General features: G+C 44.0%; 3 protein-coding genes across 17 annotated transcripts in view; 1 reads left to right on the forward strand and 2 right to left on the reverse strand.

The window, feature by feature from the left end:
* Nucleotides 1–6203, reverse strand: part of STXBP4 (syntaxin binding protein 4) — a 139762-nt gene extending 133559 nt beyond the window's left edge. For 4 of the 10 annotated variants that reach the window (XR_012154917.2, XM_073311658.2, XM_073311648.2 and 1 more), the window contains exons 1-2: nt 2997–5013; nt 1965–2038 (exon numbers count right to left, since the gene is read on the reverse strand). Coding sequence is in view for 4 of the 10 variants with exons in the window: in XM_073311653.1 (XP_073167754.1) it covers nt 1965–1999 (35 nt within the window). In the remaining 6 variants the exon portion in view is untranslated. Of the gene's footprint in view, nt 1–1964; nt 2039–2996; nt 5014–6121 lie in introns of those variants that run through there. The other 6 variants (XM_073311653.1, XM_073311656.1, XM_073311652.1 and 3 more) reach the window with 6 other exon arrangements.
* A 47-nt stretch (nt 6204–6250) lies between these two features.
* COX11 (cytochrome c oxidase copper chaperone COX11) lies at nt 6251–9989 on the forward strand. Of its 3 annotated transcripts, none has more exons than XM_073311670.2 (4): nt 6251–6678; nt 7671–7826; nt 9038–9163; nt 9803–9989. In XM_073311670.2, the coding sequence occupies exons 1-4, from the start codon at nt 6280–6282 to the stop codon at nt 9845–9847; spliced, it is 726 nt and encodes a 241-aa protein (XP_073167771.1). In that variant the 5' UTR covers nt 6251–6279; the 3' UTR covers nt 9848–9989. The 3 variants fall into 3 exon arrangements, with proteins under 3 accessions (XP_073167771.1, XP_073167770.1, XP_073167769.1); XM_073311669.2 differs by having other exon boundaries at nt 6252–6630; nt 9733–9989; XM_073311668.2 differs by having other exon boundaries at nt 6255–6678; nt 9733–9989.
* Nucleotides 9990–13090: 3101 nt separating this feature from the next.
* Nucleotides 13091–19825, reverse strand: part of TOM1L1 (target of myb1 like 1 membrane trafficking protein) — a 35014-nt gene continuing 28279 nt past the window's right edge. For 3 of the 4 annotated variants that reach the window (XM_073311666.2, XM_073311663.2, XM_073311667.2), the window contains 5 exons: nt 19370–19430; nt 18058–18157; nt 17657–17738; nt 15233–15308; nt 13092–13725 (listed from right to left, as the gene is read on the reverse strand). In XM_073311666.2, the coding sequence (XP_073167767.1) occupies nt 15242–15308; nt 17657–17738; nt 18058–18157; nt 19370–19430 (310 nt within the window). In that variant the 3' untranslated portion in view covers nt 13092–13725; nt 15233–15241. Of the gene's footprint in view, nt 13726–15232; nt 15309–17656; nt 17739–18057; nt 18158–19369; nt 19431–19825 lie in introns of all 4 variants that reach the window. The other variant, XM_073311664.2, reaches the window with a different exon arrangement.

The following is a 19825-nucleotide window of genomic DNA, read 5'->3' on the forward strand; positions in this document are numbered from 1 at the left end:
TTGCAACTGGTCTATCATGAAATAGTAATTAATTTTAAAAGAATTGCGGAATATGTCATTGGAAAGATTAAAACATATATTTCATTAAATGACACATGGTTAATCTAGAAAAAATATGAGAAAATAGGCCCAAGCAACAAAGTACAACAATGTGAATTGTACCAAGAATCAGAGGGGTAGCCGTGTTAGTCTGTATCCACCAAAACAATGAGGAGTCCGGTAGCACCTTAAAAGACTAACAAATTATCCAACACAAATTTGTTATTCTTTAAGGTGCCACCAGACTCCTCGTTCTTAATGTGAATTGTTTTTGTCTATTCCCTTCTACATAGCTATTTTAAACACAAGGAATGTAATGTTTAAACTTCCTGTAAATCTCAATTAGCATCTGAACATGTGTATTATTGATACATCATCATATTATCTAAATATATTAGAAAATTGTGAAGCGTCACATGCAAAGATTGTGCCTAATCTGCATGTGCCTGCATCGACACAGAGAAACTGGGTAAGTTACATCTACAAATGACCAGACATGCACGACTATGATCCTTGCATAGCACACCCAAATGAGGAATGCAATTGTGTTCATATTTTTCATGTACACACCCACTGTTCAAAAAATAATAGTCAAGCTTTCTGAAGAACCATGATCTGGTATCAGTGACAATGCAGATAACTATGAAGAATATTTAGCTAAGTTTATTTGGCCCTTTAAAAAGGATACAGCCATGTGCTGCATAGGACATTTGTTTTTAATTTTCAATTGTTTGTAAGAAACAAAAAGAAAATTTATTTCTTTATTGATTTTGTACTTTTCCATCTGGCAAATATACAGTTTTGTTCTTTCAGGTTCCAATACAACTGAAATTAAAATGGCTATTAATCTGCTTATCTTTTGCCAGTATCCTTACAAATTTGTGAATATGGTAAGTTAGTTTGCCAATACTGAGAGCAGAACCCAGCAAGTTGTGCATGAGCACAACAGTCATGATACAATTCTGCACAAATTGTTTGTGTATGTTTTAAATTATCATTTTTGCTGACATGCTTGGCATGGTTATCTAGTGGTTTGAGAAGGATCTGTGAGTTAGGATTCCTGAATGCTATTTATTTTGAGCTAACCATGGAAAGGTTCCATTGGTTCAGTAACAGCTGATTTAAGGGTCAGCTGATTTAAGGGTCAGATTTCACTATAACCACTTATACAATTAATATAAAACTTACTTCTGAGACAGAGTTGTTAGGAAGTTAATTAATGTTTCTAGAACACTTTTTTGCATGAAAAAAAACAAGACAGACAAATGCAAACATTATTATGCAGAGAAGTAGCATGCCATAACATATAAACTCCATCTTTTGCATGACCTTATTGTTGCTGGCTCATTCCTAAGAGAAGCTCATTAAATACATATCTTCAGTAAACTTATAGCATGATATTCTACAACAGGAAAGTTTTCAAGGGAATATTGGTTATAATTATAATATATGCAGCTTTTCATCTCAAGGGCATCAGTTTGCAACCAGTGTAGGTTAAATGACTGAAAGATTTAAAAGCTGTTTTTATTTGGTGTTTGGTGGTCTCCATCTGGTATCAAGTGTACATGTGTCTACATTAAAAAAATATAACCAGAGTTGGTACTATTTTGCAATCTTAAGGTAGTCTCAGTAGGGAAACTGAGGAATGAATGGACTTGACTGAATTATTCTCCAACCCTTAGGGGTCGCTGCTTTGAGGCAGAGATGAGGATTGTGTGGCAATCTGGGGAAGCTTTTTAAATGGAAAGACAGAGGCCTTCAATCTCTAGGGCCATTGTGAACAAGAAATTGACACAATTAAAATATTTACATTTGTAAGAACTTGCTTTGGACTGTGTTTACCTTTAAGAACTCACTGAAACAACACACTATCACCAACCAAGGCTAACAATGAGAACTTGATCCAGTAACCCAACAAAATTTACCTTTTATGTAAATTTAGGGACTCTGTAGCGGCCATCTTCTTAGATGAACTGTTAAATGTTCGGAATAGAAGATTCTGAAAGATAAAGGACAGACCCTCAACCCAGATTAAAGATTGCTGTTAAAAAGGAGAAACCACTTTTAGAAACTTGCAGATATGTTTGATTTTAAATTCTCATACTAATTTACTAAATTAATTTACTAAATACTAAAAAAGACTGTTTGCCTGAAGATAAGTGGGAAGAGATCACTTCTGGTCATAACTGGTTCATGAATTCACTGCTGAGGAGCAAGTACCAAAAGCCTAACATCCTCAGCTCAGTTCTTTGTTGCACCACTATAAATTCAGAGTAACTCCACTGGCACAAATAGAGCTCCTCCAGATTTACACTGAAGAGTTACACAGATTTAGACCCCTTGTGATTTAAACCTTCTGTGAAACCCAATACAGTAATCATGATTACATTGTAAGAGGAACCTCAATATAATCCTAAAGAAGAAAATATGAACTCTGATTTTATTCCAATATTGATTATAGAGTTTTTCCATCTAGTTCCATATACAGTAAAGGACCATAGATTTTCAGATTCTGGGACTTGCTATAAAGCACAGTTTTCCTTTATAGCCTTTAAAAAAGTCAGATATACAGGTATGGGATATAAGGTGGAATTAAATATTGTTAATGAAACTTTGCAAAAGGGTCACTCCTATAACAGCCTCACCAAAACTGAAGGTCCATGAGAAACATGTCAGAATGTATTTAGGTTATAGTCATCTGATAAAGTGCTGGAACATTACTGGTGTGAAAATATCCTACCAGTTCATTTAACGTCTAGTTCCAACACGTTGGTTTTAAGTGAACATGACTTACTTCGTCCTCCCTTGCTTTTACTATCTCTACCCCTTCTGTTAACCAGGGGAATTATGAATATTGTTTTCACCCCTTTCGGCTGAAGAAACAAGCGTCCTTGATTGTAACAAGAGTCCTTCAATGATTCGTGTAATCAGTGTGTTACCAGGACGGGTTGGTATACCTCATTTTAGAAGGTAGCAAATTCATTAGCTGCAACATCTGGTGCAGTTGCTTGTCACCCTCTAGAGCGGCACCTGAAAACAAGATGTGCCACACATTCTGAAAATGCAGCCCAACTATAGGATCCAAAGCTTATTGTTTCAGTTGTGTGGGTTTTGACTTAAAGTGATGTAAAAAAGGAACTCATAAATCATAAAAATCCAAGGTTTCAGAGTAGCAGCCATGTTAGTCTGTATCTGCAAAAAGAAAAGGAGTACTTGTGGCACCTTAGAGACTAACAAATTTATTTGAGCATAAGCTTTCGTGAGCTACAGCTCACTTCATCAGATAAAATCCAAGTAATTACAAAGCCAAAATCAGGTAGAGCTTGTTCTGCAACTCTGAAGCCTTTTGAAAATCTAAAACAAAAACCAATTCTCAGAAAACCAATGCATGAGTAATAACTTGACTTATCCATGCATCATTTACCAATCAGTAGAGATAAGTACCTACACTCACAAGAGGTGTCCTGAAGTTTAGCCTAATAAAATTTGCAAAACTCTGAGTTCCTTGGATGAAGTTCTACATAAAAGTGAAAAGTATTGGTATTCTTTCAAACCCATCAACTAATACAATGATTGTAGCATAGCTGCCCTCAGTGTGAGTTTGATACTCCCAATTCCCCCACACACATCCTAAATAATGGCAAACATTTTGCACCACTTTCAAATTTTCCATCAATTGTTGGACATGTAAAGTTTCTTTTTAAAGACACAGACCAATTTGTTCTTTCTGTCCTTAAGTGTATGTTTGTGAAAAAGTAAAGAAAAATATTTACATTAAATAAAATTTTTAAAAGACAGACTAAGCTTCCCCAGGAATTTTTGCTCAAGGTTTCATTATTCATTCATCTTCTCTAGATAATGCTATTGTCACCTATAGGGCGGGGCCAGCACAGTTAGGATTAGCTACCTTTGTGAATTTCTGTGAACTTGATTGTCATGAAATCACTGCTGTTAACATCACATTGGTATGTTACACAACCTGTCAATGTTTCCTACCAAAATATAGTCAAATCAATACACAACGGGGTGACAATGCAGCAAAATATAACCCATTGACTCAAACTTGATCCCACTGCAAAAAGCCATCAGGACACAGCATACAGACATGGTGTTCAAAAATTTGGCTTGCGTCCAAAACCATGCCATTTGCAACTATTTGTTCAAATAAATGGAATTACATCATTACATCCATCACTCTGTACCAAGATGCCATTACAACAACTCTGAACTTCATCAACTCACTGCTATGCATGACTTCACAGAAGGGCACTGCCTGAAAATGCCAGTGTGCTGCATGAAAGCATTATGATGCAATAGAATAGACTTGGCCAAAAAACCAAGGCACTACAGTGAAACATTGCAACCAAGTACCATCATGCCATGTTATAACATTGACTGTGCTGCATCAAGACTCCCTAAAACCATAGTGTGGCAATCCATGGCAGGATGCTTGCTTGGTCCAATGCAAACAGTCTGACATGAGCCTGTGGTGAGGTTCTGCACAGCCCCCAAAACACTGCAGGCTACAGGAACTTCCCTACAACGACATAATGGCATGTAGCCCCTGAGAAATGTCCCTGCAGCAAAGGGTCCCTTCACATTAGAGAAACAGCCATGAACCTTCCCTGTGCTGGTGGATGACCCTGCAGAGACATTTTTGCTGGGGACAGCCCTGGGGGAAAAAGGGTTTGGTGGGGTGACACTCCCCCAAGATCAGACCTTTGGGAGAAGCAGAATGCTCCCCATGCTATCCCCACTGACAGTGCAACTGTGGCCCTGGCCATGTCCCCGTTGAGAATGGTTTCCCTTCCCTGAGGCAGCCCCACTAAGAGTGCATTCCCACGGCAACGTTCCCATTCAGAGCGCTCCCGCCGCCCCTGGGCCAGCCCCATTCAGCGTGCTCCCATTCCCGTTGCCATGTCCCCATTGGGAGTGCTCTTACCAACGCTGAGCTGCCGCCACTGGCAGCGCCCCCACTGCCCCTGCCCTGCCCCCATTGGGAGCGCCCCCCCTGCCCTACCATGTCCCCAGTGGCAGCACTCCCTGTGCCCCTGCTATGCTCCCAGTGAAAATGCTGCCCATGCCCCTGTCATGCCCCCATTGGGAGCGCCCCCCCACCCCTGCCATGCCCCCAATGAAGATGCTCTCCCCGCCCCTGCCATGCCCCCATTGGGAGCGCCCCTGCCATGCCCCCAGTGAAGATGCTCCCCCCCGCCCCTGCCATGCCCCCATTGGGAGCGCCCCTGCCATGCCCCCAATGAAGATGCTCTCCCCGCCCCTGCCATGCCCCCATTGGGAGCGCCCCTGCCATGCCCCCAGTGAAGATGCTCCCCCCCGCCCCTGCCATGCCCCCATTGGGAGCGCCCCTGCCATGCCCCCAGTGAAGATGCTCCCCCCGCCCCTGCCATGCCCCCATTGGGAGCGCCCCTGCCATGCCCCCAGTGAAGATGCTCCCCCCCGCCCCTGCCATGCCCCCATTGGGAGCGCCCCTGCCATGCCCCCAGTGAAGATGCTCCCCCCCGCCCCTGCCATGCCCCCAATGGAAGATGCTCCGCCCGCCCCTGCCATGCCCCCATTAGGAGCGCCCCCCCGCCCCTGCCATGCCCCCAATGAAGATGCTCCCCCCGCCCCTGCCATGCCCCCATAGGGAGCGCTCCCCCCGCCCCTGCCATGCCCCCAATGAAGATGCTCCCCCCCGCCCCTGCCATGCCCCCATAGGGAGCGCTCCCCCCGCCCCTGCCATGCCCCCAATGAAGATGCTCCCCCCGCCCCTGCCATGCCCCCAATGGAAGATGCTCCCCCCGCCCCTGCCATGCCCCCATAGGGAGCGCTCCCCCCGCCCCTGCCATGCCCCCAATGAAGATGCTCCCCCCGCCCCTGCCATGCCCCCATAGGGAGCGCTCCCCCCGCCCCTGCCATGCCCCCAATGAAGATGCTCCCCCCGCCCCTGGGAGCTGTGTGAGGGGAGGCACCGTATCAGCACAAAGCCCTGGTGAAAGTGACAGAGAACCGCTGAGCCACACGCGCCAGCCGACGGGCGTCCCCGCAGCTCCTGGGCGGGGCAACGAGAACGCGAACTTACCCCCTGCGGCCGCCGTAGACTGTGAGCCACGGAGCCTGGAGACTGCTCGGTCCCTGCCGCGCAGCCACCTGACCCTCCGAATCTCGCGAGAATAGCGCGTCACATGTGGGAAGTGTCACCCTGCCCGACGGAGCCGGGTCGTCACGTGAGAGGGGAGGATGGGGCTGGGCGGGCGGGGCTGGAGGTGCCTCGGGGTCCTTCCGCTGCCGCGCGTGGCTGCCGGATCGGGCCCGCGCGTGCTCAGTGTCTGGGCCCGAGGCGCTGGGGCGCCCCTCGCCCGGGGGGGCTGGGCCTGCGGCCAGTGCCCTCGGACCGCGGCCCCGCACAGCCAATGGGGCCCCCGCGGGCCGGGGACCCCGGGCAGCGCCCCCCGCCGCCAGGCCTGGCCCGGGCTCCAGCAGGCGCGAGGGGCGGCGCGCCCCAACCCTTTCACGCGAGGCCAGGAGCAGGAGTGGAGACGCAGGAACAAGACCGTCCTGACCTACATCGCCGCCGCGGCCGTGGGCATGGTGGGCATGTCCTACGCGGCCGTGCCGCTCTACCGCCTCTACTGCCAGGTCAGGGCCGGGACAAGGACCCCCCCCCCCGCCCCTCCAAGGACTCCCCCGCCGGCCGGCCCAGCCCCGCTGGTCCCCCCCAAGCGAAGCCCAGAACTCTGGGAGGGTTAGGGCCGCTGCCCCCCTTCCCTCTCAGCCGCATCCAGGCTGAAGGCGGTGGGTCAAGTGCATACACTACCCCCGTCCCTATCCAGTGCAGGGACAGGCAGCCTGCGCCCGCTCTTGTCCCTGCTGGGTCTGGCCGGGGGGGGGAGGCATCAGGGAAGGCCCCGAGCAGCAGGACGCTACACGGCTGAGAATACCAGTGTGGATGCGGTGGGCACGTAGAGATCTGTCTAGGGTATATAGCCTAGGGTTCAGTCGTGCAGGGCACGCTCCCCACCTAAACCTTGACTCTGTCTGCGCTGCTGTTTATACCTATGCTAGGTGGGCGTGCGGTGTACATACTCTCCGCCCTGCCAAAGGCATCGATGTACCTGAATATCAGGCTCTAGCAGGGCCCAGGGTTCTCACTTCCCTCTGCCCCATATATTTTAAATCCGTGCCCTCCACTTGCTGTTGGTTGTTGATGGTATTATCAGAGCACCTAGGAGTCTAGTCAATGGCTAAGACCCTGTTATTCACCTGCCTAGTTATTTTTATTTATTATTGTTTCAAAAGAGCAGTGTAACAAAATTACTCTTTCCCCAGTTTGTTTACTGTGTGTATGGTAATTTTCACTTTCCTCACTACAGTCTGGTGTTTGGATGGAATCTTTCATAAATGGGAAAGGGACAAAAAAATCAATGAAAAAGAAATAGATTTGGTAAGGGGACTCTTAGGGAAGAATAGTACCTGACACTACTTTCAATTCTTCTCTGCAATTGACTAGATCTTATTGTTATCTTTAACCTTCTTTCTACAGAGGTTGAAATTGTTTACTTTCTTGTACCTCAAATACCATCAAGTTTTCAATTTTAATACCACTAACTACAACTTTTCTTTTTGTAAAGGCTACTGGATTAGGTGGGTCAGCAGTAGCAGGCCATGATTCAGACCAGATTGAGACTATGGAACCTGTTAAAGATCGCATCATTAAGGTCACGTTCAATGCTGATGTGCATGCAAGTCTACATTGGAATTTTAGACCTCAGCAAACAGAAATATACGTAAGAAACTTACACAACAATTCATTTAGACATTATAGAATGATTATCAAAACTACAAAAAAACCTTACAAAACTGAAAAATTGAGGCTTCAAATCTTAACTTTTTAAAACTTGTTTGTATTAGGAGCTAACACAGTACATTAGCTCTGATCTTGAAAAAATTTAAACATGGGTATGAGCCTTTTCAGGATCAAGACTATAGGTAAGCCTATTCATGGACTACTCATACGTAGTTACAGGATGGGAGTCTTATTTTTCAGCACTCATTCGACTAGTATGATTGACGCTACTTTCATTTGAATTAATAAATGTTAATGTCACAGCTTTAAAGGATACTGTCAAAGGGCTTTTGAATAATTTAAAAATAATTGTAGGTGTTTGATTTTTGCCTCTTAAATTGAAAAACAGTAATTAAAATATTTTTCCTTACCAGATATTTTTCTCGGTTGCCGCTGTACACAGTGGTTTGTAGATTACTTTCTTAGATCCTTTTTTGAAAAGGTTAATAAAAATTGCATGGGCTGCAAACAAGGGTAAAAACACAAGTTGGGGCCCCAGTCTTCCACTTTACAATGCAGGTGGGCATTGAAGCCTGCAGGGCTCACGCTGGCATGCCAAAGCAATTCCCGTCAGCATTGGGGCTTAGGTCAAGTAGGGCACTTTCTCTTCTTGTCAGTATTCTTGCATTATGATCTTTGTATTTATTTTTTTTTTGCCTTCAATAATATTGTTACTGTTTAAAACTGGTTACCAACAAAGGCTCTTATGAGGTCAGTCATGTTCCTTGATCAGTTTGTTTGAATTCATTATTGCAATTAGTGTTCTGATATTTTTTTTCAACAGGGCTATTGGACTCCTGCTAGCCCGAGTCTGTTGACCTAGGCTGGGAGGCTCACTGCCATGGGCTGTGTAGATATACCCTGGAAGTCCAGTATCTTGTAGGATAAGATCCAAAATGTATCCATATTATGATTAATTTTGTGTGTGGATATTGAAGCTAGTTCTCAATACTGTTTTTAATTTATAATCACTTTTCCAGATTCACTAATGTTGGAAATATAGGAAATAGATAACTTGCAGTGAATCTGTCTTTAAGGCAGCTAAAAAAATTATCACTGGAATAAATTTAGCAACTTAAGTCTTACAGAACTTTGTGAGAGTGGTGTAATGAACTTAAATTAAATACAATCATTGTATTTTTCTTTAAACAGGTTGTACCAGGAGAGACTGCATTGGCATTTTACAAAGCAAAGAATTCTACAGACAAACCAGTAATTGGAATCTCTACATATAACGTGGTTCCATTTGAAGCAGGACAATATTTCAATAAAATACAAGTAGGTGAAGTGTGTAACTCCAAGGCGTGTTAGGCAATCTAGGCTGGCAAACTGAAAAATTCAGTATTTCAGACATTATCCTTTTCCAAATGGGCATGCATCAATTCACGTATTTAGCCTAGGCTAAATCATAGAAGGCGGGTACTAAAAGTCCCATTAGAGTGGCTCCCAAAGTGTAAAAGATGGACCACTAGCGATCTTGAGGGCACTTGTGGGTTGAACAGTCATATGGTACTGATTGTTCACTTCAAAACTATTAAATACTTTCCTAATATAATTTTTCAATTTAAGCAATTGCTGTAATTGCCTCTTGGTATTTACTCACCAGAGAGGGGAGATGATCCATGAATCACAAATAGGAGAGAAGTTTGTATCATGGACCAGATCTCTGTTAAAACACAGTATAAGAGAGAACCTGCTATCCCGTCACAATCACAGATCTCATTCCATTAGACATTTAAGTTTACTAAAGTACGAGCAGTGTGAAAAACAGAATACAAAGGCTGTTTTTTAACATGCAGCGTGTACGTATTTGTTTTGTAACTGTTCTCACTTTTCACCATGTACAGTGCTTTTGTTTTGAAGAACAGCGGCTTAATCCCCAAGAGGAGGTGGACATGCCTGTGTTTTTTTTCATAGATCCTGAATTTGCTGAAGACCCAAGAATGGCCAATGTTGATCTGATCACTCTTTCTTACACCTTTTTTGAAGCAAAAGAAGGACACAAATTGCCACTCCCAGGTTATCAATAATATACTATCTATACAATGAATAAGTAGTTTCTCTGGTACCTGGCAGCCAAATGATCTGTCAACTTTGCAAAACACATTCTTCCAAAGACACAAGAAGGATATGAAACACCACATAGAACTACTGTACAATATGAATTTGTATTTTAAATTATTAAACCATGACAGATATGCTGTTAAGGTGTGATTTTATTTGACTTTCTATAGAAGGACCAATAATGTGTCTGAATACATAGGAAAAGGGAAATCTTTGTGGGTAAGTGCAAATGGAAATCTTCAAAACAATTATTTTCAGATTTAGCTTTACATTCAATTGATAGGAACAGATCTGTCTACTAAATATCTGGGGGTATGGAGTTTGTAATGTCCTCTGTTGATGGAAACCTGATAAGAAAACTGTTAATACCTGAAAATGATTAAGAGCTTATGGTACTTCAGAAGAAAGACAACTTTAACTGATCTTGTATTTTAGGTGAAAAGGAATACCCCTTACTAGTAAATATTCTACCTAATCTTGTGAGACCTCATGAGAGAAACAAAATCAGTTTTGGTCACTAAAGAATACTTAAGTGGTGCAGGAAAAGAAGTTGATGATTCATTAGGTGGAACTCTTCCTTTTAAGACTGTACTGAATTAATGTAGTCTGACAGATACCAGTGGTCACTGCTGCTAGAGGTACTGGGGTTTGGATGTCATGCACAACAGAGGTCCTGACTACTTGCGGTTATTTTTCAGAAAACAATTTGAGCTATTTGTTAGACAAGTATTTCTCTCACAGTTCCAATAGGTTATGGTATTCAATTTTGGTAAACAGCAGTACAGTGTTGTGTACTGTTAAAGAGCTGCTGTTTCACCTCAGATGTGGCTGCGTTTTGGCGGTATGTGAGAATAATTTCTACATGCATATCTTATAGGAGAATTAGGCTGATTTGTGAAGACTTTGATATCTTTGAAAGATGGTATAGAAGCTCTTACTGGGTTATTTTTTATTGTAACATTATGGCAGTTTTGAACCAGAGCTTAACGTTTTGCATTGCTGGTTTCTACCTAAGCCCCAAAGAAAGTAGCAAAAATGTTCACAGAAGACTCTCAAAGAGTGATGTAGCTTATCTCAAAAGCAGTGAGGAAGTACAATACTAGATCAGAATAGTTCTTCCCTACCTGCCCTTCTTTCTACATATTAATATGGCTTTCCACACGATCTTAATCATTAATGGGTTTTATTCTCACAACAACCCTGTGATATAGGCAGTTATCCTCATTTTATGCATGGGTGAACTGAGGCAAAGGGTGGAGAAAGTGACATGCCCAAGCTCACACACACATGGAACTCAGGTCTCAAATCCCACTCTAGTATCCTTTTCCTCCTAGACCATCCTTCCTACCCTCTCTTTAGTGCATGGGCCGTGATAAAAGTAATACCAAAAGTAGTATTTCAGAATACAGATATCACCGTAAGGGGCACATTAGAAATCATGACAAAATATCTAATTGCTATCATTTAGGTCTCAGCAAATTACATTTGTATATGATTTAAGAACAGTGCTATGCAGAGGAGCTCTTGTTGTTCCCCTGTCTCTATTTTTTGTGCAACTTTTACGTATATCCAAATTATTGGTTGTTTTTAAAGTACTTGGAAGTCTCTTTCAAAACAAAGAACATTATTGTACTGTATATTTACTGGCATCCAGTGTATCTTTTGTAATACCACAATGTGAAATCTAAACTAGACTGATTAAAACTATTGTAGTAGTTTTATGCTGAGTGTTACATTGTTCTGCTGCATAAAATGATTTTTACGTGGTGTGGACAGTCTAAGCAAAGCTCTACCCTGTGCAGGATTGTAAATTCTAGAATGAGGGCCAAATATTGGCCCCAGAGAAGTCTATGGAGATTTAGCCATTGACTTATTTCTTCAAATGTATACTCCAACAACCACGAGCTTCCTTTGGAGCTCTGGGTGCTTTAGACAGACTGTTAGAAACTCAAAATAAACACACTTTATTCCCCTTCAATAATATTGCCATAGCAGCACAAACAAAAGTTGAATAAATCCCCATAATAAAATTTCTCCCAGAGTCCTCCACCAACTTCACCCAGTTCTCTATGGGCCACTGATATGTTATATATGCCTTATAAATAAAGAACTCAGAATATTACATACCATGCAAATACTAGGGGTATAGGGGCCCTATCCGAGAACACTGCCATGGATCCCTCTCTTAAGCCTTGTCTACACTTAAGATTTGCCATTTTATCTGTGTCAGCATAGTTAAGCAGCAGAGCCTCCCCACCCCTACTATCAATGCAGTTTATATGAGTATAGCTTATTGCAGTTAATGAAATAAGTTGTCTCCCCATAAAGCACTTGTATAACTATCTACATTAGGGCTTTTACTGGCCTAGCTATGCTGAGGGAAAAAAAAAAATGAAATTCCAAGTGCCATAGAGCCGGCTGGGAATTTTGCATTGGAGTGAGTTGAGCAGCAAGCTGGAAAATTCCATTTCATTTCTTCTAAAATGGAATTTTGAGACTTTTCACCCAGTGAAAAATTTTGATTTTCTGTCCCAATTCAGGAAAAAATGTTCAGGGGACAGAAATTCTATTTTCTGGCCTGATTACTGACAATGAAACTTAAATGAACCATTCCTGATTCTGAAGCTGGAGACCACATCGGACTAAAGACAAGATGTTTCTTTTAAATGGGTCTGTGATTTCACTGTAAGGCCTTTGTCTGCACTAGAGCAGCTTGCATGCATGTTGTTGTAGCCATGTCAGTCTCAGGATATTTGAGACAAGGCGGGTGAGGTTATATCTTCTATTGGACCAACTTCTGTTGGTGAGAGAGACAAACTTTTAAGCTTACACAGAGCTCCAGACCCGAAGAAGAGCTCTGTGTAAGCTTGAAAGCTGTTCTCTAGAGCAATTTGGCATGTTGGCCATTGTGGAGGCCCATCCCCACCCACATACCTGTCACACCTTACATTCACACACAGCGGTGTAAGTATTTGTGGGGTGGTGTTACCATGAGGGGTATTTCACCCTTTATGAATGACAACTGGTAAGAAGTCCAAGTGGAAAGATTTAGTTTTCCACTGATAATTTGTTTTTCCTCTGGTTTTGTATGATAAAAGACAGTATAACAGTTGGTGAACTTAATATAATTTAATATTGCTTACATTTTTGAAGTTAAAATAATAAAATCGAACTTTAAACGCACAGATTCAAAAAAATCTTAATCTGACTTGCCAGCCACAAAAACCTATTTAACTAAGTTTTATATCACAACTTTCAATTCAGAGCACTATTAAGTCTTTCATGAAAGTGCAAATTTTACATTCAGTGTAAATATGGAAGGCACTTTAACCCTGCAAATAAAAGTAGCACTTTTTAATGATCAAGGTACTTAAAATAATTCAATCATCAAATAACTGTTCCATATTGCTCTTCTTTCATCACTACAGGTATTTTTCTTTTCTCATAGGATTAAACACTCTGAAAAATAAAAACAACACTTAGGAAAGTGTTGATTGCTTCATACCCAGTTTTTAAAGAGGCACATTAAAATTAAAAGTGAGGATGTGGTGTGATACAAGTAAGCAGAGAAGTTTACAGAAACAAAAAAATCCATTTCCTGTGCTGACAAGCCCAGAAGAAAGTGTTCAGTCTCCAACTCAGAGCGGGTCCTTATTAAGAAAAAACCCATGAATCAGTTTGTTGAACGAAAGCTTGCGTAAAATGTAGGGGTGTTTTTTTCTCCTTTGTTTTACAATAGACTCTTCAACCAAACAGGTTTTAGAATGAAGTAACATCTGCATTCAAAATATAAAGGCAAAAGGGTTCCATACTAAGTATATTCACACAACCATCGATAGATCTAATATAGGAGGATCCTAGATACAGAACTCCTCTTAGGTTTTTGGATGGCGTCGCTCATATTAGTTGCCCAACTGACAGCACTAATGCTAAAAAACAGATTGAGTTATGCAGTTCCTGTAGATCAGAGGTGGGTAAACTATGGCCCGCAGGACCCTCCTGCCTGGCCCCTGAGCTCCAGGCCCGGGAGGCTAGCCCCTGGCCCCTCCCCTGCTGTTCCCCCTCCACTGCAGCCTCAGCTCACTGCGCTGCTGGCATAATGCGTTGGGCGGCAGGGCTGCGAGCTCTTGCCGGGCAGCGCAGCTGCACAGCCGCGGCCTGACCCGGTGCTCTGTGCTGCGCGGTGGCGTGGCTGGCTCCAGATAGGCAGCACGGCTGCCTGCCCTGGTGCTCTGGGCAGCACAGCTGTAGTGTGTGAATACTACAGGCAGTGCGGTAAGGGGGGCAGGGAACAGTGGGGGGTGGACAGAGGGCAGGGGGTGGGGGTCTGGATAGGAGGCAGGGCGGTCAGAGGGTGGGAAACAGGAGTTGAATTGCGGGCAGGAGTGTTCAGGGTGGTGGAGGGGGGCGGGGGTGTGGATAGAGGTCGGGGTGGTCAGAGGGCTTGAATGGGGGCAGGGGTCCCGGGGGGGGCAGTCAGGAAGGAGAGGGGGAGTTGGATGGGGCAGCAGGGGGCAGTCAGGGGCAGGGGTTCCGCGGTCAGGGAGAAGGGGTGGTTGGATGGGGCATGGGTCCCAGAGGGGCAGTCAGGAATGAGAGGAGGGGTTGGATGGGGCAGCGGGGGGCAGTCAGGGGCGGGGAGGTCCACGGGCGGTCAGGGGACAAGGAGCAGGGGGACGGGGTAGATGAGGCAGGAGTCCTGGGGGGCCGGGCCATGCCCAGCTGTTTGGGGAGGCACAGCCTTCCCTAACCGGCCCTCCATACAATTTCAGAAACCCGATGTGGGCCTGAGGCCAAAAAGTTTGCCCGCCCCTACTGTAGATGAATAGTAGTTCAATTTTGTTTGCTACATAAAATACAAAGCAGTTCAGCATGTTAGTTAATCTTGAAGTAAAGCTTTCCTCTGTAATTGAAGACTGCTTGTGTTCTGCTTCAGTTTGCAGCAGAGTGCATTATTCTGTAGACAATTTGGTTTCAGGCCCCAAACACACAAAACTGTTCCAGGCCCCAATCCTGCAAATACATACAATAATAGTCCCCTTGAAAAATAAGTGTGTGCAGACATGGGGCCTTACTTAGCTTATATAAAGTGGCAGTGATCAGAATTGAAAGCAGATCCAAACATAACACATGGAAGTGGATAACACATAAGACCCCAGTGCTTATTTGTTGCTGTGTTCAAAATAGGAAACAAGACTTTTCCTTGTATTCACTTGTCAGTTATAGAAAGCAGTCTACTGCTGGCATCAGAGAATAACTTTTATGTTCATTAAGAGAATTCACCTTCCACTCTTAGCAATCTGTATGCTTTTTAACTTCGGGTTTGGAGATATAATCATCAATTTCTTCATAAACAGCTCTGGAAGAAGAAGAGTAGGGTAAATACTAGGTCATGCTCATTTCATTGTATTCAGCAAAAATGTGTCAGTGAAATCCTGCTCAAGTGTGAATATTTCTCTTAAGTGTTTAAAATGGCTACTAGACAGCAGTTGAAGTGGCAGGGCAGCCAGCGTTCAAAATTGAGCACATTGCTAATTGTGGTGAATTTGTGAAAATACTGCACATCTCCACCTGGGACACTAGGAGACACCACTAAACTTGTTTTCACTTTTGAACAAAATAGGATTTTAGTTCAGGTCTCCAGAAGTAAAATGGCTGGAGAACAAAAAAGTTAAACAAATACATACTGATTTTAATACATTAAAACTACAAAAGAAGATAGCTCTGAGCTAGTATATACTGTGAGGATATAGTGGGCTACCCTCACTAGGATCAGTACTTGTACGTTCAGCTTTTCACGCCATTGAACAAGAGTTAGCTAGATAACTAGATTATTTTTCAGCACATTATTTTTCCAGTTACCTATTAATAAAACACCCTGTGCTGGTTTATTGCTTAATTAGCTAACCCAGGAATGTTCAAAGAACTGCACAGAATTTAGCCACTCCCATTAATGTCAGTCGCCCTCACCTGATGCCTACGTCAATTTGATTAATCTCATACATTTTTAACTGGGAAAAGAAATACATACGATAAAAGTAGGGCTGTCAAGCGATTAAAAAAATTAATCACTATTAATTGTGCTGTTAATAATAGAATACAATTTATTTAAATATTTTTGGATATTTTCTACATTTTCAAATATATTGATTTCAATTACAACAAGGATACAACGTGTACAGTGCTCACTTTATATTTATTTTTATAACCAACATTTGCACTGTAAAAAGAAACTTCAAGTCACCTCATACAAGTACTGAAGTACAATCTCTTTATGATGAAAGTTGAACTTACAAATGTAGAATTATGTAAAAAAGAATAACTGCACTTAACAATGAAACAATGTAAAACTTTAGAGCCTGCAAGTCCACTCAGTCCTACTTCTTGTTCAGCCAATCGCTCAGACAAACAAGCATTCAGTGTTGGGGGAGGACAGCGAAGCGGGGAGGTAAGCAATGACTTGTGCAGGAGGAGGGTAAGGAAGGTGTCTTGTTGCTGCTTCGGGACTGGTGGTTTCTGGTACCTGGCTCGTACCAGGCTCATTTCCTTTTACCGAGCTAGGTGAGCTCCCTTCAGCTGAGTGAGCCCTCGTTTGCAAGGGAGGGTGGATTTTAACTCCAGGACTCATCATACTGCAGGGGAGAAGAGGCTGGTGCAGGGAGGCTGAGTTCGCCAGACTCATGTTCTCTATGGGGTACACCAGAGTGAGCAGCCAGCTAGGGGCAATGGGACACGACACAGGGGGACTGGCCCCGGGAGTAAGGGGCCGGCCGGGAACAATAGGGCCCGGGCTGGCTAGGATGCCAATGCACTCTGTTTTGGCCCTGTCCTGGCTGTCCCTACTTTTTCGCCAAACCTGGGCATTTGTCCCAGCTGCAAGGCCGAGCAGAGAGAGGTGGCGGCTGCTGCCTGGGGATCAGCTAGAGGCAGCATTGCCCCTGCCCGCTCAACCTCAGCCAGGGGAGGCACAGAGCTGGGGGGGAGCGGGGGGGAGGCAGCCCCAACTCCGGGCAGCCCTAGACACAGCCCCCGAGCTTGGGGGTGGGGGATCAGCCCCAACCCCAGGCGGCTCGGGAGAGGGGGACTGGGGATCAGCCCCCGAGCTCAGGAGGGGAGGGGGTCAGTCTCGGCCCCGGGCAGCACAGGGGGAGGGGGAGGGGGGCCAGTCCTAGCTGCGGGCCACACAGGGCTGGGAGGGGGAGACCCCACCATGAGCAGTGCGGAGCTGGAGCGGGGTTGGGCCGAGGAGAAGAGATCAACCTCAGCCGGGGGAGGACCGGAACTGGGGGCGCAGCCTGCTGCAGGTGGCACGGGATGGGCGGGGGGATCAGCCCCAGCCCCAGGAGGCATGGGGAGGGCAGCTCGGGCGAGCCCTGCAAGCGTGGGGATGGTGGCTCCAGCGAGCCCCTGGCCGTCCTGTTTTTACTTTGAAAATGCCAGGGTGAGAACCACATTACTTTCTCCAGAGCCTCTTCTCTTCCCACCCTCTGGTGGCGGCTTCTGTTACTGTGCCTGACCAGACTGGTTCTCCGGAGCAGCTCATGCTACCCTCCTGCCCAGAGGGTCTGGGATTAACACAGGTAATTGACAGCACTAAATAAAAGATTACCTGACTCACCTTGTCTCTCTCGTCCAATCAATCATTCCATCATACACTACTAAAAGGCGGTGAGAAACTGCAGATTAGTAATTTTCAAAATTACTCACTCTGTGCTGTAGTCTCGTGCTAAAGGGTCAAATTCCATTATCTCATAATAATGAGGTGCCTGTAAACTGCTCTTTGATTTGTCTGAAGAGAGGTGGGGGAAAAAGACAAATGAACACATATTTTAAAGTGAGCAAATAACACGCTTGATGAGTGTTTGCTTTGTTTTGCATCTTGAATTGACATAAGACAACTGATTATCCGCAATACATTTTCACACTCTAAATATTAAACATATGCATACGTCTCAAAGTCATCAAACAGAGCCTTGGACCACGTTAGTTTTTGTTGCTGATTTTTTGTGGTGATCCCTCAGATACACTATGTAAGGTCCCTGTGGGACACTGGGAAAACAGATGCATAATGTGGAGGTTAGGACTGAAGTGTAAAATGACTTTATTACCTGCTGGTGATGCACCTGGTGTTGTCTCATTCAGTGATGAGGCATTAACAGTTTGGAGGTTTACGGTCTGCAAAGGCACTGGGTTTAAAAGAGTGGCAAGCTAAGGAAATCAATCATAATAAAGTTAGTATGTAAGCAGGCAGTGCAAACAAAAAACTGTTTAAATTTTTATACTATTTATTTCGTAAAGTGGTAAAACCAGACAAAGTCTACAGATCAGGTCAGCCAGCACAAAACAATCATCTATTGCTGTTCTCCATGTAAAACTGCTAAAGCCAATATTTCTATTACTTTAGTGTACATCTGTATAATTTACTTGTACATATTCTATTCTGATACGTTGAGCCAGAGGCTGTGAGATTTGTACATGGCTGTTCACTGGCTCTTTGACAGCAGGGGTGAAGGAGTGGGTGACGCCAGCCTCCCAAGATTTGCACTGCTTGCAAAGAATACAATGCAAGTTCTTATGTGATCATAGAAAGCCCTTCATAATCTTGGCAAGAATCACTTGAGTAACTTCCTCTCTCCTTATAACCCTGCTTTGCAGCTATGGCTGGTCAGGGTTGATCTTACCTCACCCAGTAGATTCAACCTAGCAGGACATAGCCCTGAACTCTAGGTGCTGCTAGAATATAGATAATAATGCAGCAATCTTTCTTGGACATGGTGAACTCCCCATCCAAAGGGTCTGCTGAAGAACAGATGAGCAACCTCCGCTCTGGCTGTCTTCAGAGTTTGATACAAGTCATTTATTTCATTTGGGTCCCCACTCCCTTTGCTTTTATATCCAATCTTCTTTCCCTGCACCATACACATTCCTCATATTAAACTGAGAAAGCATGCCTTTGTGGGTGGGATATTTTGCCCATGACATACACCATTTATCCTACATTGTGTTTGGCAGGTTGGTTCCTTTCTTAAAGTTTCTTTATTTTTTTTTTTTAACTTACAGTACCTAGATGGTCTGCAAGAGGAAACTTATAGCTGAGTAAACACACTGAAGAGTGGCTCTCTCACTGTGCTGTATACATCCATTATTTAAATACTACTCATACAGTAATGGCTTAGGCAAACTGCAGCAACCCAGCTGGCCACAGCAAGCATCTCACACAGAACCTTTCAGAACAGAATGTGTTGTATCGAGAATGGGAAGTTGCCCTGCACATTTGAGGTTGTTCCCTATTGCTTTGGAAAAGGGCTGTGGGATGGATCTTTTACTTCCATCTGGACAGCTAGCAGAACAAGAGGGAGGAGACCTCTGTTTTAACACTTGCCATTGAAGAACGTGATTCTGAGTATCCTTGTTACTCACGTTGCTATAGATATGACCATCAGGGATGCTTTGTCTTGTGTTTTGTGTTTCAGTTGCAAACCTATGTAACGATTAACACAGGGAATGTCACTGAGAAATGAACAGAAGAACATGAACTCATACAATTAGATTTTTTTTTGCTACTGGCTGCCTGTCACCTTGTGCCAGAGCTGAGATCACTAGGGTCACCAAAAGGGGACAGCTGCCAGGACGGTCTCTGCAAGGTTTGGAACTTGCTCTCCTAGGTCCTACGCTGTCTTAGTTTATTGACCTTTAAGGCATTCTGCAAGGCTCATCTGTTCCTCCCTGATAGTGAGGGTTGGGAGGACAGGTAAGAAATCTTAAATATACTTTTGGCTGCTGGGTTATTAAATCTGTTAATTATTGGTCAAAGGGTATTACAGAAGCAACCTATTTTTAAAGTGTGGCAGGACGCATCTAGAGCCCAAGCTAGGC

This window comes from Lepidochelys kempii, chromosome 14, assembly GCF_965140285.1.
Source record: "Lepidochelys kempii isolate rLepKem1 chromosome 14, rLepKem1.hap1, whole genome shotgun sequence".
Classification (NCBI taxonomy): Eukaryota; Metazoa; Chordata; order Testudines; family Cheloniidae; genus Lepidochelys; species Lepidochelys kempii.

Bases quoted from the DNA above. Each gene is read 5' to 3' on its own strand.
- COX11 (XM_073311668.2), top strand. From the start codon at position 6,280: ATGGGGCTGGGCGGGCGGGGCTGGAGGTGCCTCGGGGTCCTTCCGCTG. The intron at 7,827-9,037 runs GTAAGAAACTTA...TTCTTTAAACAG, and splicing joins CTCAGCAAACAGAAATATAC to GTTGTACCAGGAGAGACTGC. The intron at 9,164-9,732 runs GTAGGTGAAGTG...CACCATGTACAG, and splicing joins AATATTTCAATAAAATACAA to TGCTTTTGTTTTGAAGAACA.